The sequence below is a fragment of the Dipodomys merriami genome, unplaced genomic scaffold (assembly GCF_024711535.1).
Source record: "Dipodomys merriami isolate MVZ:Mamm:240054 unplaced genomic scaffold, mDipMer1.0.p SCAF_5, whole genome shotgun sequence".
In the NCBI taxonomy this organism is placed as follows: Eukaryota; Metazoa; Chordata; class Mammalia; order Rodentia; family Heteromyidae; genus Dipodomys; species Dipodomys merriami.
The window spans coordinates 25,228,268-25,241,476 of NW_027206068.1; the positions used below are offsets into that span (position 1 = coordinate 25,228,268).

General features: G+C 37.0%; 1 protein-coding gene across 22 annotated transcripts in view; it reads left to right on the forward strand.

Moving 5' to 3' along the window:
- The window catches only part of Nrcam (neuronal cell adhesion molecule), a 278,315-nt gene that overhangs the window by 187,800 nt on the left and 77,306 nt on the right, over positions 1 to 13,209 (forward strand). For 15 of the 22 annotated variants that reach the window (XM_069996201.1, XM_069996200.1, XM_069996199.1 and 12 more), the window contains 5 exons: positions 2,183 to 2,384; positions 4,555 to 4,572; positions 8,213 to 8,318; positions 11,048 to 11,244; positions 12,677 to 12,799. In XM_069996201.1, coding sequence (XP_069852302.1) covers positions 2,279 to 2,384; positions 4,555 to 4,572; positions 8,213 to 8,318; positions 11,048 to 11,244; positions 12,677 to 12,799 — 550 coding nt within the window. In that variant the 5' untranslated portion in view covers positions 2,183 to 2,278. The remainder of the gene's footprint in view (positions 1 to 2,182; positions 2,385 to 4,554; positions 4,573 to 8,212; positions 8,319 to 11,047; positions 11,245 to 12,676; positions 12,800 to 13,209) is intronic. The other 7 variants (XM_069996202.1, XM_069996205.1, XM_069996207.1 and 4 more) reach the window with 1 other exon arrangement.

Here is a 13,209-nt window from a genome sequence, read left to right on the forward strand (position 1 = left end):
CATTAGGAAAGACCTGAATAGATCTGGTTGAATGACACAGATATTCTTTGTAAGCATGCACTCTCTCCCTCTCTTTCTCTTTCTCTTTCTCTCTCTCTCTCTCTCTCTCTCTCTCTCTCTCTCTCTCTCTCTCTCTCTCACACACACACACACACACACACACACACAGGCAGTCTGGTTCATATTTTGGTCAGAAATGCTCAGATGAGCTTTCTCTATGTTTTCTGGACATGAATATTTATATATAGTAAGACAGAAATAGAAATTTCCTGCCTCATGTATGAAATCACACAGTATGTATGTTTCATTCACAAAATAATATTTGTTTAAGCATAATTCTCTGTTAGCTGTGTTTCCTTTGTATTTCTTTTTTTTTTTGGGTCCAGTCGTGGGGCCTGAACTCTGGGCCTGGGCACTGTCCCTCAGCTCTTCAGCTCAAGGCTAGCACTCTACCACTTGAGCCACAGCGCCACTTCCGGCTTTTTTTCTTTTTGCTTATGTGGTGCTGAGGAATCGAACCCAGGTTCTTGAGCATGCAAGGCAAGCGCTCTACCACTGAGCCACCTTCCCAGCCCCCTTTGTATTTCTTATATAAGAAGTATCATACTGTATTTTATCCTGTTTTTCACTTGCAAACAAAACATATTATTTGCATTATATCCCTTTATACATAAATTTAAGCCTTATTCTACACACTGGCATGATATCACAACTAATTTGAATATATTCATTAGATTTAGATCTCCGAAATAAATGGTGTAAATAGAAATATAGGTTAGTACATCATGGTCAGATTATCTGAATTAGAACCTCAAAAAATGTATATCTCCTCTCCTTTCTTCTTCCTCATTCTTTTTTTTAATCCAACAATGTTTGTTTACTTTTTTCTATGTGGTGAGCACTGTGATGAACTATCAGGAAGCAGTGGGAAATAGGAGAGATGCAGTCCTTAAATTTTACAATTTGTGGGAAAGATGTACATTTTAAAAAGACACAACTATACCAATAATTCTATAATTAAGATTGTAGGAAATACTACCCTCCCCCATGTACTCAAGAGAACTATTTGGTCACCCCTGTCTCTCTTCAGAAATAAGAAGACATGAAGTATTAAATCTATTTTTCTAGTTGGTGGTTGTTGTGATATTATTTTGTTTCATGTAGGATTTTATGTACAAGAAGCCCTGTATTGGGTAATAGAAGAAGGATTCAGAGATGAGTACAATCCTTGCCTAAGGAACAGGAGGAGAGAGCACATCACACAAACACACACACACACACACACACACACACACACACACAAATTTACATATGTAAACAATACCTGTGATGCTTAAAACAACTAATTTTAGGAATTCAGAAGTGATGGTGAAATGACTTCTAGTCTGGGTAATCAGCTAGGGTTTCTTAGAGCTCATGTGATAAGGAAATTTGTTGGAAAAGGCATTTCAGGTAAGGGGAAGAGAATAAAGAAGATAGGAGAGACAAATCATCCCACAAACTAATTATATGGAAATGGAAGGAGGGTAAAGTTGGTAGGAGAAATTGAGAGTTTATTTTAGTGCCTGTTTAAGGAACTATGGCTACTACCAGTGTTTAATCAAAGAAGAACCTTAAGAAGGAATTAATGAGCACTGTCAAGGAGGGTAACAGCAGTGAGGGAGGCCTAGAACTCAGAGCCAAGATAGATAGGTATTGTAATGTAAATGAAAGGTGGCCTGGATCTTCAATGTTCATCTGGTAAATTTGGGGGTTGAAAAAAATCATACAAAGATGTCCTAAACTATTCCAAGAGATGACCTCCAGAATGGAAAAGCAATTCAGCCTCCCCTCTAAAGTAAAAGTGACCACTTTCAGATTGGTTTAAAAGCCAAGTTTTCCTGATCTGTTAAAAAAGACATGGTAGCCTATGAGAACTTTCAATACAAATATTTTAAATGGAAAAATCATAAGGACAGGGAAATGAACAGCTTTGGCTAGCCCTCGCTGCAAATGGTTCTGGACTGATTTTAGGTGATTTATGAATAAATGATTATTCCAGTCTTTGAGGGTTAAATATTTAAAAGTTAAGTTTCCTTTTAGAGTTCATGTATAATACAGAGCTGCTTCTCTGCGCTGCAGACTTCTACTGTTCATTTCCTGCTTTTTAATACATTACAATTATTATCCCATCCTTTTTTAGTTCCCTGAATGAAAAAGTATTTCAGCATTGCACACAAGTCTTTTCTAAAAGAAGAAAAGGAAATTCAACTTTTGGTTCTCAGCAGGAGGGAAGCTAATGCAGCTTAAAATAATGCCGAAAAAGAAGCGTTTATCTGCAGGCAGAGTGCCCCTGATTCTCTTCCTGTGCCAGATGATTAGTGCACTCGAAGTACCTCTTGATCGTAAGTATTGATGTTTTAAAGCTCTTAGCACAGGAGTCAAAACCTCCCCACCATTCACCATCACCCTAGATTGTGTAGATGGAGAAGGTGCCTGTATAATACTGAAAAGCTAATCAAAATTAATTTGGCTTTTACTTTCAGCACCTGGTGTTTTATAAAGACTCACACTGTAGAAATGATCACTGAAATGGCTGGATATTTGGATGCCTTCTCCTTTCATTATCCTTCTTCCCCTTTGGTACCTTTTGTGCACCATGGTAGGGATGACCTGAGAAGGAGAAACTTGGGTAACTTTCCTGGGTCCTCCAAGCAGGCACCTCTTCATAGAAGCAGTCCTGGCTGCTTTGCAAGAGCTGCACATTCCTTCCCTTACCACATCACTTTTCCCTATGTTTGCTGAGTTCTCTAAAGGAATTAGAGGATAGATTCTCCAGCCTACCCCTCTCTGTATCCACAAAACATTCATACTTCATTTCTTTTCAATCAGACAAGGCACCCGTATTCAATTTATAATTTTGAATATCAAAATTTGAATTAGAAAAATACCTTAATCTACAAGCCTAGAGAACACTCTGGGTTTTTGTTTGTTTGTTTGTCTTAAACTTCATGATTAGAGACCAAAATGCAGATTTTGGAGAATAAGAGGAGTCGTATGCCAAATCACTAAACGAGAGCATCCATCAATGGCTGCTCATGTTTCCCAGTGGTAAAATATGCTCCCTGGACTAGACAGCCTGCTTGTGACAAACAAAGATCCTGCTAGGTTCTGACTAGTTACGTTTCCTGCCGTGAGAAGCAGAATTTCAAGTCTGAACAATTACTGTACTTCAGAATTGATTTATCCTTTATCCCTAATCCGCATGACCCTTTAAATCCATTAGCTTCTTGAATAGAACATCTGTTTGGCAAGCTTTCCAAGGTGCAAGGAAGATAGCACTTTCCTAAGGCTATTTAATTTCTGGGATGTCTTTCTTGGCCATAGAAGTTGCAACTGCCAATGAGAAGACATAAAGAAAAGATGTGGTTTAGTACATATTCATTCTGTTCATTCTCTTTGCCAGGTTCCTAGAGTGGCAAGTGCAAGAAAATCTTATCTGTTTCTTATTTTAAGAAAGATTCAGCCAGTGACCTTAATTTCAATTTAGTATATTTCATACATGTAATATATGTATATAATATGTATGCATGTATTTGCTTTAACCTACTGGAGCCTGAAAGCCTGAGTAATAAACATTTGCCCTAACATATATACTGGAAAAGGAAAGAAAACCATTTTAAGAGAAATGCTTTTGTTCTCTTTCGTGTTAAATATATTCCTCCCTAATCTGACTGTTCAATCAAATAATCAGAGGGAAACAGGCACCTAGGGCTAACTCAATTATCGCTGCTAATGGAGAAGAGACAGAACCATGATGAAAAGAAAGTCATGAGTAACCCATACACTCCTGCATTAACCTTTGCAAGTAGTAATGACAGGCAGCACTGCAGAGTGATTGGAATTACATGCAAATGGGATTTCTTTCTTGCCCCTGTTCTGTACAGCCTTTCTCCAGTACATGAGCTGCTTTTTGGTGTTGGATTTGGATCTAGGGTGGTTGAGGAATTTCAAAGCAGCAATATGCTAGCTGTCTAAAAATAAAAGTTCAATTTACCAACTTGGATTAGAAATGTAAACTTGGAAAATCAGTGTTGTCTTATTTCAGCATCTGACTTAGACGGGAAGTTGTCACTGCAGCAGTGTCCCATTGTTAGATATCATTACCATGTACATAGTGATGTCTAGAATAATAGGATCAGACACTACACAGTATATGACAACTCAAATTAATTGTAGATTTCGGCTATTTTTCAAATTGAACATAATTACTAGCCCAGCATAATGTGCATGGAATCGAATTAACTATTCCTATTCCCCATCCCTGCAACATTGCCTTTGTTCTTCTGCATGCTAATGTGTAAAGTTGCCACAGGAACAAACAAAATCATGAATGAAAGTTTTTTTTTCCTTTAGCCACTTCACATCTTCATTTTTTTCTATGTGGGATTTTAGGTCAAACCAAATAGGCAAAAATGTCCCTGGTATCTTCAGGGTTCTAACATTCTCATTACTAACATCTGGTTTTCTTTAATCCTGTTTGCCCACTCACCTGCTGCTATTGATGGGAAAAAGCAAAACTTCTCGAAGACTGTAAGTGTCTTTCTATCAATTACTAGGCAGTGTGAAAATGTGTCTTTGAGTTTTTGAATTAATGCTATGAGTTAAAATGCCACTGTTTATGTTTTCTGATGAGTGTTATTTTAAGTGTTGCCTTTAAATCCCAAATGCAAATGTAATATATTTACTTGCATGAATTGTGAAGACTTGGATTTTACTATTTTATTGTGATCCTGCTCTACTAACTACCAAGCTTTGTTCACATCTGATGTAACTTTAATGAGAAAATTCACAAAATTTAGACAATTGTTATTTGGTTTAAAGTGCTATTAAATGCTTTCTGGAACAAAGATACATCATTTGGTGTGTTTTAAAAGGTGGGTGTAGGCAGAAACTTTACCCACATTGGCAGCCGTATACCTTCTTCTATTGTCTTAGACTCTAAATTGAATAGACAATTGTTTCTAGGTGCTATCAGTAGCTATAACAAAGACAAAGGGAATGTTGTCTTGTAGTGTGCAAAAGATAAGCAGCTTCCACTCACATCCCTGTTTGAGTGGCTTGCTCTAAGCAGAAATTTCTGCTTCCTCTGATAACTGGGCAGCGTTTATCATCTAGTAAAAAATGAGTTTTCAGGCATTTGAAATTTTTCCTTTGGCGCTGGGTTAATCAGGAAAATCACTTATTACTGCAAAGCATTTATTAATTGCTGAGTAACTTAAGTACTGCTCAAAAAGGTACCTCCAGATAAACCTCTGGCACTTAGGACAGCATCTCAGTCAGATCATCTTCAGGCACATGAAGAGAAACTATGTATTTTGAACCATTCAATATATACCTCTGTCATCTCTCAACAAAAGCAAAGAATTAATAATGTGCGAAAACCCCTTATACCATTGTCTATGTTTACCATTTTGGGGGGTAGACACATAGATTTTTTAAAATATTATCCCAAGTTCCATACTTCCACAGCCTGAAGATTGGCCACTCAAAGATGAAACTGGTTCAAATAAAAACAATTATGATAATAATTTTTAAATAGCAGGTATCATTGAGCTGCTTTATTAGGGCATCTATTAAGATTTGACACAAATTACTTTATGAATTCTTCTCAGCTGCCCTCTGAGAAAACTAGGGTTTATAAAACATCAGAAACTAGAAGGAAACCACCAGACCAAACTGCTAGCCAGCACTGGAAATGGACAGCTCTAAAAGAAGAGGGCTCTGTGTCTATGATGGAAACTGAGAAGGGGAGCTGGGTTAGCTGAAAGATGAGGGGTTGGCACATGGCTAAAACCAAGGGAAATCAATACTGTCCAATAATCTGTACGTAATTTGTATATGATAAATGGTGACAATAAGGAGTTTAGCTTTTGATCACTAGATCAAAAGATAGCTTGTAAAAGATCTCTAGAGATCCTAATGATACTAACAGATCAGTCAAGAAATGGGGAGGGCTGGGAAGGTGGCTCAGTGGTAGAGATCTTGCCTTGCATGCATGAGGCCCTGGGTTCGATTCCTCAGCACCACAGAAGCAAAAAGAAAAAAGCCAGAAGTGGCGCTGTGGCTCAAGTGGTAGAGTGCTAGCCTTGAGCTGAAGAGCTGAGGGACAACGCCCAGGCCCAGAGAAGGGGCAGGGGGGAAATCCATGTGTACAAATATATAAGACTTTGAATGCCAGGCTGATAAATTTAGCTCTGGCAACAGTTAACTTCAACAAAGAAAGTGAAGAGCAGGGATTTGGGAAGTGCCTGGTTGTCAGGTGGAAGGGGTTTCATAAAGATAACATGGCATATAGGCAGACAGGACAGGGAAGATCCAGAATAGAAAAGACTTAAATGATCAGAATGTCAAATGCATCAAGAAAAGGAAGTGAGTTCAAAAGAGGGTCTTGGGGCAAGTTGCCCAATGCAGGAGAGTTCGTGCTGGAGCCAGCCCACTGCTCTGTCCCACTCACAATGTGGCCCAAGCCTGCTTTTAACCCCTTAGCATTGTTCAGGATTGTTGAGGGGAACTGTCCAGTACATTGTAAGGGATTTAGAAATAACCCTTGCCCCTACCTACTAGATGCCACTACCACCCCAGTTGTAACAACCAAAATTATCTTCAGATATAGCCGCTGTCCCTGGACAGGTGGCAGAAAGTGGTCACTGGTTGAAAGCACCACTCTGTGAAAATAGCTGTCCCAGGAGTTTTGCAAGAGAATGACCCTTTCTTGCAATGACCCTTTAACAGGAGTTGGGTTCTTTCCTCTGCATTGTGCCTTGCTGGTCAAGCCATTTTGCCACTTTGAGCAACAAAAACAAGTTGAAATGCATGATTCATCTAGTCCCTTCCTGTTCTAACACTCTATAACCCTGATATCAAAAGAGGAAAGACATGCTGTTCTTAGAAAGTGGAAGAATACCAGAGGTTCCGATACTGGCTTCAGATGTAACTGTTTTGGTTCAAAGCAGTTTCCTCACTCTACCTGCCACCAAGAGCAATGGTTCAGGTAACACTAGCTGCTTAAGATCAGGATTTTATAGTTTGAACCAGAACAGGCAGAAAGTTCTCTGGGTTTTCATTTCAGTCAATGACTGGGTTCAGTGGCATGCCCTTGACATTACAACTACATAGGGAATCACCAATAGGAGGATCAAAGCATAGTACTGTAGCCCCAAGTATAAAGTGAAACCTATCTTGAAAATAACCAATTCAAAAAGGGCTGGTGGGGTGTCTCTCAGAATACATACTTAGAAAATGCAAAGTCCTGATTTCAACACCAGTGCCACCCAAAATTCAAAATAATAATTAAAATCTGCCCCCTACAATTTCATAATAAGCATCAGACAAATCTTTAAAGAGTGAAATAGAGAGCTGGGAATGTAATGTGGCTTAGTGGTACAGTGCTTGCTTAGCATGCATGAAACCCTGGGCTCGATTCCTCAGTACCACATAAACAGAAAAGGCCAGAAGTGGCTCTGTGGCTCAAGTGGTAGAGTGCTAGCCTTGAGCAAAAGAAGCTCAGGGACAGCGCCTAGACCCTGAGTTTAAGCCCCAAGCCTAGCAAAAAAAAAAAAAAAGAAAGAAAGAAAGAAAAAAGAAAAAAAAAGTGAAATAGAAACATCATTTCCTAGAACACACTTTAGTTCTATTAACTGTCTAAATAAGGCTGCTTTATCTTTGTTCCTAATTCACCTAGCTCTGAAGTTTAAATCCAAAGAGTTAACCATCTTTTGTAATGATAGCTTATCAAATATATGTGTCACAGCTTACATAGCACACTAATGAACTATAATTCAGTTACTCCTTCCAAAGAAAGACTCAGATCTACCTCATAATTTACATTTGATTGAAAGGCATCATTTGAACCAAAGGAATCAAAATTTCTCATTGTTACATCAGAGAAATTTGTTTTGGTTTTAGGCCTATACTGGTAATTAATTTGCCACACTTTTAGTGTGGGAAAATAGACTTTGTGAGTATGTTACCAAAAGGAAGTTATGTATTGATTTTGTGGTATTGAGTGAGTTTGGGTTGAAAATTTACTTAGGTACTTGCTGCCACAATAGAACTTATTAGAAATATAATTTGGATCATACTTAATTTAAAGTAAGTGATTTAATGGGGGATATGGTTGCTACTATAATGTAAAAGATTTATTTCTTTTGTTCTTCCTTCTGTAATTAAGTGGTACAACCTCCCACCATCACACAACAGTCTCCAAAAGACTACATCATTGACCCTCGGGAAAATATCGTCGTCCAATGTGAGGCCAAAGGAAAGCCGCCTCCGAGGTAAGAATGCTTTCTGCTTTCTTAGAGAATTGAGACTAGGCCCTGGGACCTCTCTGAATATACAAATAAGTTTGGAACTTCTGTAGAATAATTTAGGCCTGCAGAACGGTTCCTTTTGTGGTTGGATATTTTTCAACATGATCAACTAGATTATTCTTGCTTATCTAACTAACTCCTTGGCCCATTTCAGCTTTTTAAAGATATTGAAGATAACTTCCTAGGTTCCTATTTCTAAAGTAGCAGTTAATAGGCTTATTGTTTTCTCTCTCAAATTAATTAGCCAATTTGTTCCTCTTAAAACTCACATTTTTGCATTTCTATATTTATACTTGTCTTTAAAATGTTCATAATGTTCTAAAAATAATAGTCTGAAGACATGGGCAAATCTCTATTCTCTGAGCTTTGATTTTCTTATCTGTTGCAAATTAAAGGCATTAATTGAATTTGATGACTTTCATGCACTGCCCTACCTCTACGGTGGCCTTTAAAATCACCCTAAATTATTCTTTTTTGTTTGTTTGTTTGGTTCTTTTAATTTCTTTTATTTTTAATATTTATTAAAAAGATGATGCACAGAGGAGTTTATAGTTACATAAGTCAAGGAATGAGTACTTTTCTTTTTGAACAGTGTTATCCCCTCCCTCATTTTCTCCCACACTAAATAATTCTTAAACTTGTCATCAGGATTCAGTACTTCAGGACTCTTCCTATGGATTTAGCATAAACACTACAAGATCCAATCCAACCAGTACATTTTATAAATGAGAAACTGATGCCTAGTCATGCTTGATAACATATCCAAGGTCCCATAGTAGATTGCCTCTAACTACTGCAGTCATATGTAAGAGTTTTATTACTGCCATTATCCTCTGTAACAATCAACTGTAATGACTTTTTAAAATTAATGAATCTAATAGTTTAAATTTAACAATTTCTAAGTAAAAAGAGAAGTAAAATTCTTAGATCTTTTATTTCCAAGTCTGTCAATTGCAGGCTTTACTAAAACTACCACAAACTCACACCTGAAAAAATTAATTGGTTCTAAATATCCATATATATCAAAACCTCTATCAAAGGTTTGTTTCAAAATAGTATCTTCCTGTAATTGAAAACCTCCTAACATACAAAGCCCTGATGTGTTGTCCTTTGTTGGTGTTCCCCTTCCACATCATACTTAATACCTCCTACAACTCTATAATGCTCCTTCTCAGCACTAATGATGTTTTGGGTTGGATTTTGAGGGGAGATTTGATTTTTATTTTGTTATTGTTTATTTTTGTTTTAATTTTTTATTGTTATTATAAAGGTGATGTACCAAGGGATTAGAGTTACATAAGTCAGGTAAAGAGAACATGCTTTTTGGACAATGTCACCCCTTCCCCCCCTCTCTCTCCCAGTTTTTCCCTCCCATCCCCACCCACAAGTTGTACAGTTCATTTTGGGCACAGTGTCCAATAAGTACCACAGCTGCATTTATTTACCTTTTGTCCCTCCATTTCTGTGCCTCCCCTTGTACTCCCAAAGGCATATAAATGAACAAACAGTACAAAAAGAAAATAAAACATCATAAAAGAAAAAAGCCTCTTGTTTCCATTTCCTGGAGTTCATTTCCATAAATATTATTTTGTATGATCAGATACATATAGGCCTTGTGCTTTTATGTTCCTCTCTTAAGAGTATCATCCTTTGCTCTCACGGTGTGTGAATGCCCAGAGTCCTGTACAATTTATTACATCCCAGTGTATTTTAGATCTAGGTTCCACATATGAGAGAAAACATGTGCCGTTTGTCTCTTGGAGTTTGGCTTATCTCAGTTAACATGATTTGCTCTAGATCCATACGTTTCCTTCAGGATTGGATTTTATTGTGGTAATAAAAATGGGAAAGAGGAATCTCAGTCAACAATTTGGCATACCTTCTAGGTATTCATAAAAATCATCTCTAGAATCAAAAAAACTATATATAGATTTATAATTTATTACCACTTATAATATCTAACAGTATACCTCCGAAATTATAACTCTTTTCCTCCTCCCACCCTCCACTTTTTATTTCAGTACCTTGAAATCTATCTGATCAATTTTCAACACATACAGATAACACCTGTGGAGGCCTTTTGTGTCATATTTCAGCGGAAAGCACAGTTTTTTTGGGGGGGTCCGGTCGTGGGGCCTGAACTCTGGGCCTGGGCGCTGTCCCTCAGCTCTTCAGCTCAAGGCGAGCGCTCTACCACTTGAGCCACAGCGCCACTTCCAGCTTTTTTCTTTTTGCTTATGTGGTGCTGAGGAATCGAACCCAGGGCCTCAGGCATGCAAGGCAAGTGCTCTATCACTGAGCCACCTTCCCAGCCCCTAGGAAAGCACATTTTTATAGACAGGTTATCCACTCTATGAAGAATGGAGTTTGTAACAAAAAATATTAATAAAACTCAAAGATAGATGTCTGGGAGACCTGTTTCTTATATTTTCTTAGGAAAAACAGCAGGTAGTTTATCTTAGATTTGAGCTGTTTTTTAAAAAGTTGTGCACCTCAAAATGTATAACCAGAACTTTTTTTCTAAATCATGTTTTAGTGCAATATTTTATGAAAGTAGGCTTATTATTCTTTTACTTAAATTAAAATCTAGTCATTATTTCTAGAAATCCACAAAACTGTTAGGGAATTGGTTTTTTTAAGTAATTCTATCTTTCCAGACCATTAACAAACTTAATTCTTCATGTATTGAGCAGCTTTTCCTGGACACGTAATGGGACTCATTTTGACATAGATAAAGACCCTTTGGTTACCATGAAAACTGGCTCAGGAACACTCATAATCAATATCATGAGCGAAGGGAAAGCAGAGACCTATGAAGGAATCTATCAGTGTACAGCAAGAAATGAACGAGGAGCCGCAATTTCCAACAACATTGTCATTCGCCCATCTAGTAAGTAAGACTTGTCAACCAAACATGAGCCTCCCAAAGTATTGCTCCAGGACTCAAGCATCTATGACATTATCTGTAACCCATTACAGGAAAACTATGGTATTTCTTCCAATACTCTTGCTTTGTTTTACATGGGAAAAAATATTGCTTTCTATTTTCCCTTAGCAAGCTCCTCAGCCCAATGCTTTGCCAATTCAATGTGTCTTTTATCCAAGTCCTGAATTGGAGAGTGGAATTTTCCAGAAGTGTGTCTTCCATGCATTGGTTTTACTTTTTATTTTTCATGTATCTTATCTGTAAGCAAAATTCCTTCTTGGAACTAAATTTGCATGCTATGGGCAATAGAGATCTAAGTGTGATTTCTCTTCAACATTTTAGTTTCACTGGAAACTAATGAAACAAGTATCTCACTACCACAAAACTATTGTGGCTCATTTTGTAGTGGTCAATATGAAAATCATCTCAAATGTTCAAGAGCAGGTTTAAAGAACAGTGACCATTTGCAGTAGTGCTTACTTTGAGAACTTTTTAAATTACATGTGAAATATGTGTTCATTATATAAAAATAATCACAAATAAAAAGAGATTTAATCCAGGCTCCAGTGATTGATGCCTATAACCCTAGCTACTCAAGAGGCTGAGATCTGAGGATTGGGTTTCAAAGCCAGCCCAGGCTAGAAAGTCTGTGAGACTTATTGATTTATGGTTCAAGTGATTCAGTGCATGCCTTGAGCAAAAGAAGCTCAGGGGTAGTGCCACGCCTTGAGTTCAAGACCCAGAACCTGCATACACATGTGCATGTGCACACATGCACGTGTGCACAAACACACACACACAACACACTAAAAAAGTATTTGTATGTCCTTCCACATGTGAAAATAACTATTACTCAAGTACTTTTACATTTTTCTAGGTAAATATACATGTATAATCATAAAGCTGTCTTATTGTGAAATGCTATTTTATAATCCCTTTATTGGCTATATTATGGGTATTCTCATGTCAATCTTACAAGTAATATACATATACATATACATGCATATATACTGTGTGCTATTCAAAGGTATAGATGAACAGTTGCTTGCCTAACAATTTTTTAATTTAATTGTTTTTTATTCTTTGAGGAAATCAAATTTATATGTCTTCTTGATGTAGTAGTTATATAAATTCTTCTACATGGAATCCCTAATCAGAATTCATCCTATCTTTGGCAGGGAATGAGAACTGCCTTTTTTCTTTCACTGTCTTTTGTTCCTTTAAAACTTTAACACTATATTTAAAAATCATTTTCTCATTATTTAATGTATATAAATTCTAAGTTATTATTTCCAAAAAAACTTTGGTTTGTTTTTCTTTATAGTACTGTCTTCATTTCATTCTACCATGCAATAATTATAATAATAGTAACGGAGGGGTTTTTTGCATTTAATAGGATCACCTTTGTGGACCAAAGAAAAACTTGAACCAATGATACTTCAAAATGGTCAACCATTAGTACTTCCCTGCAGACCTCCAATTGGATTACCACCAGCTATAATATTTTGGATGGACAATTGTAAGTTTTAAAATAAGAGCATTCTTTCTTCAAGAGTATTATCATAACTTGCTGTCATTAAATATTCTTGGGATCCATAAAATGTTCACAAATTGTTTTCAAGATGCTCAGGAAAATAGCTTCTCACTGAAATAATAATATGTCATTTCATTCCTTTATTCAATTTTGTTGAGCACTGTGTATGAGCCAGACACTACTCTAAGTAACATTAAGCATCCTACTGTCTCTGAGCTTACATTCTATACAACAGAAGTGAGTAGAAGCAGACAAATGAATTTTGAAAATCTCTATCTGTCAACAATAAATGTTATGAAGGAAACACAGGAGTGAGAAAGTAAGCCAGTAATTAAATATCTGGCTGGAAAGAGGGTTGCAAGGCCCAAGGTAACAACACCTTGACATGTTTTTTG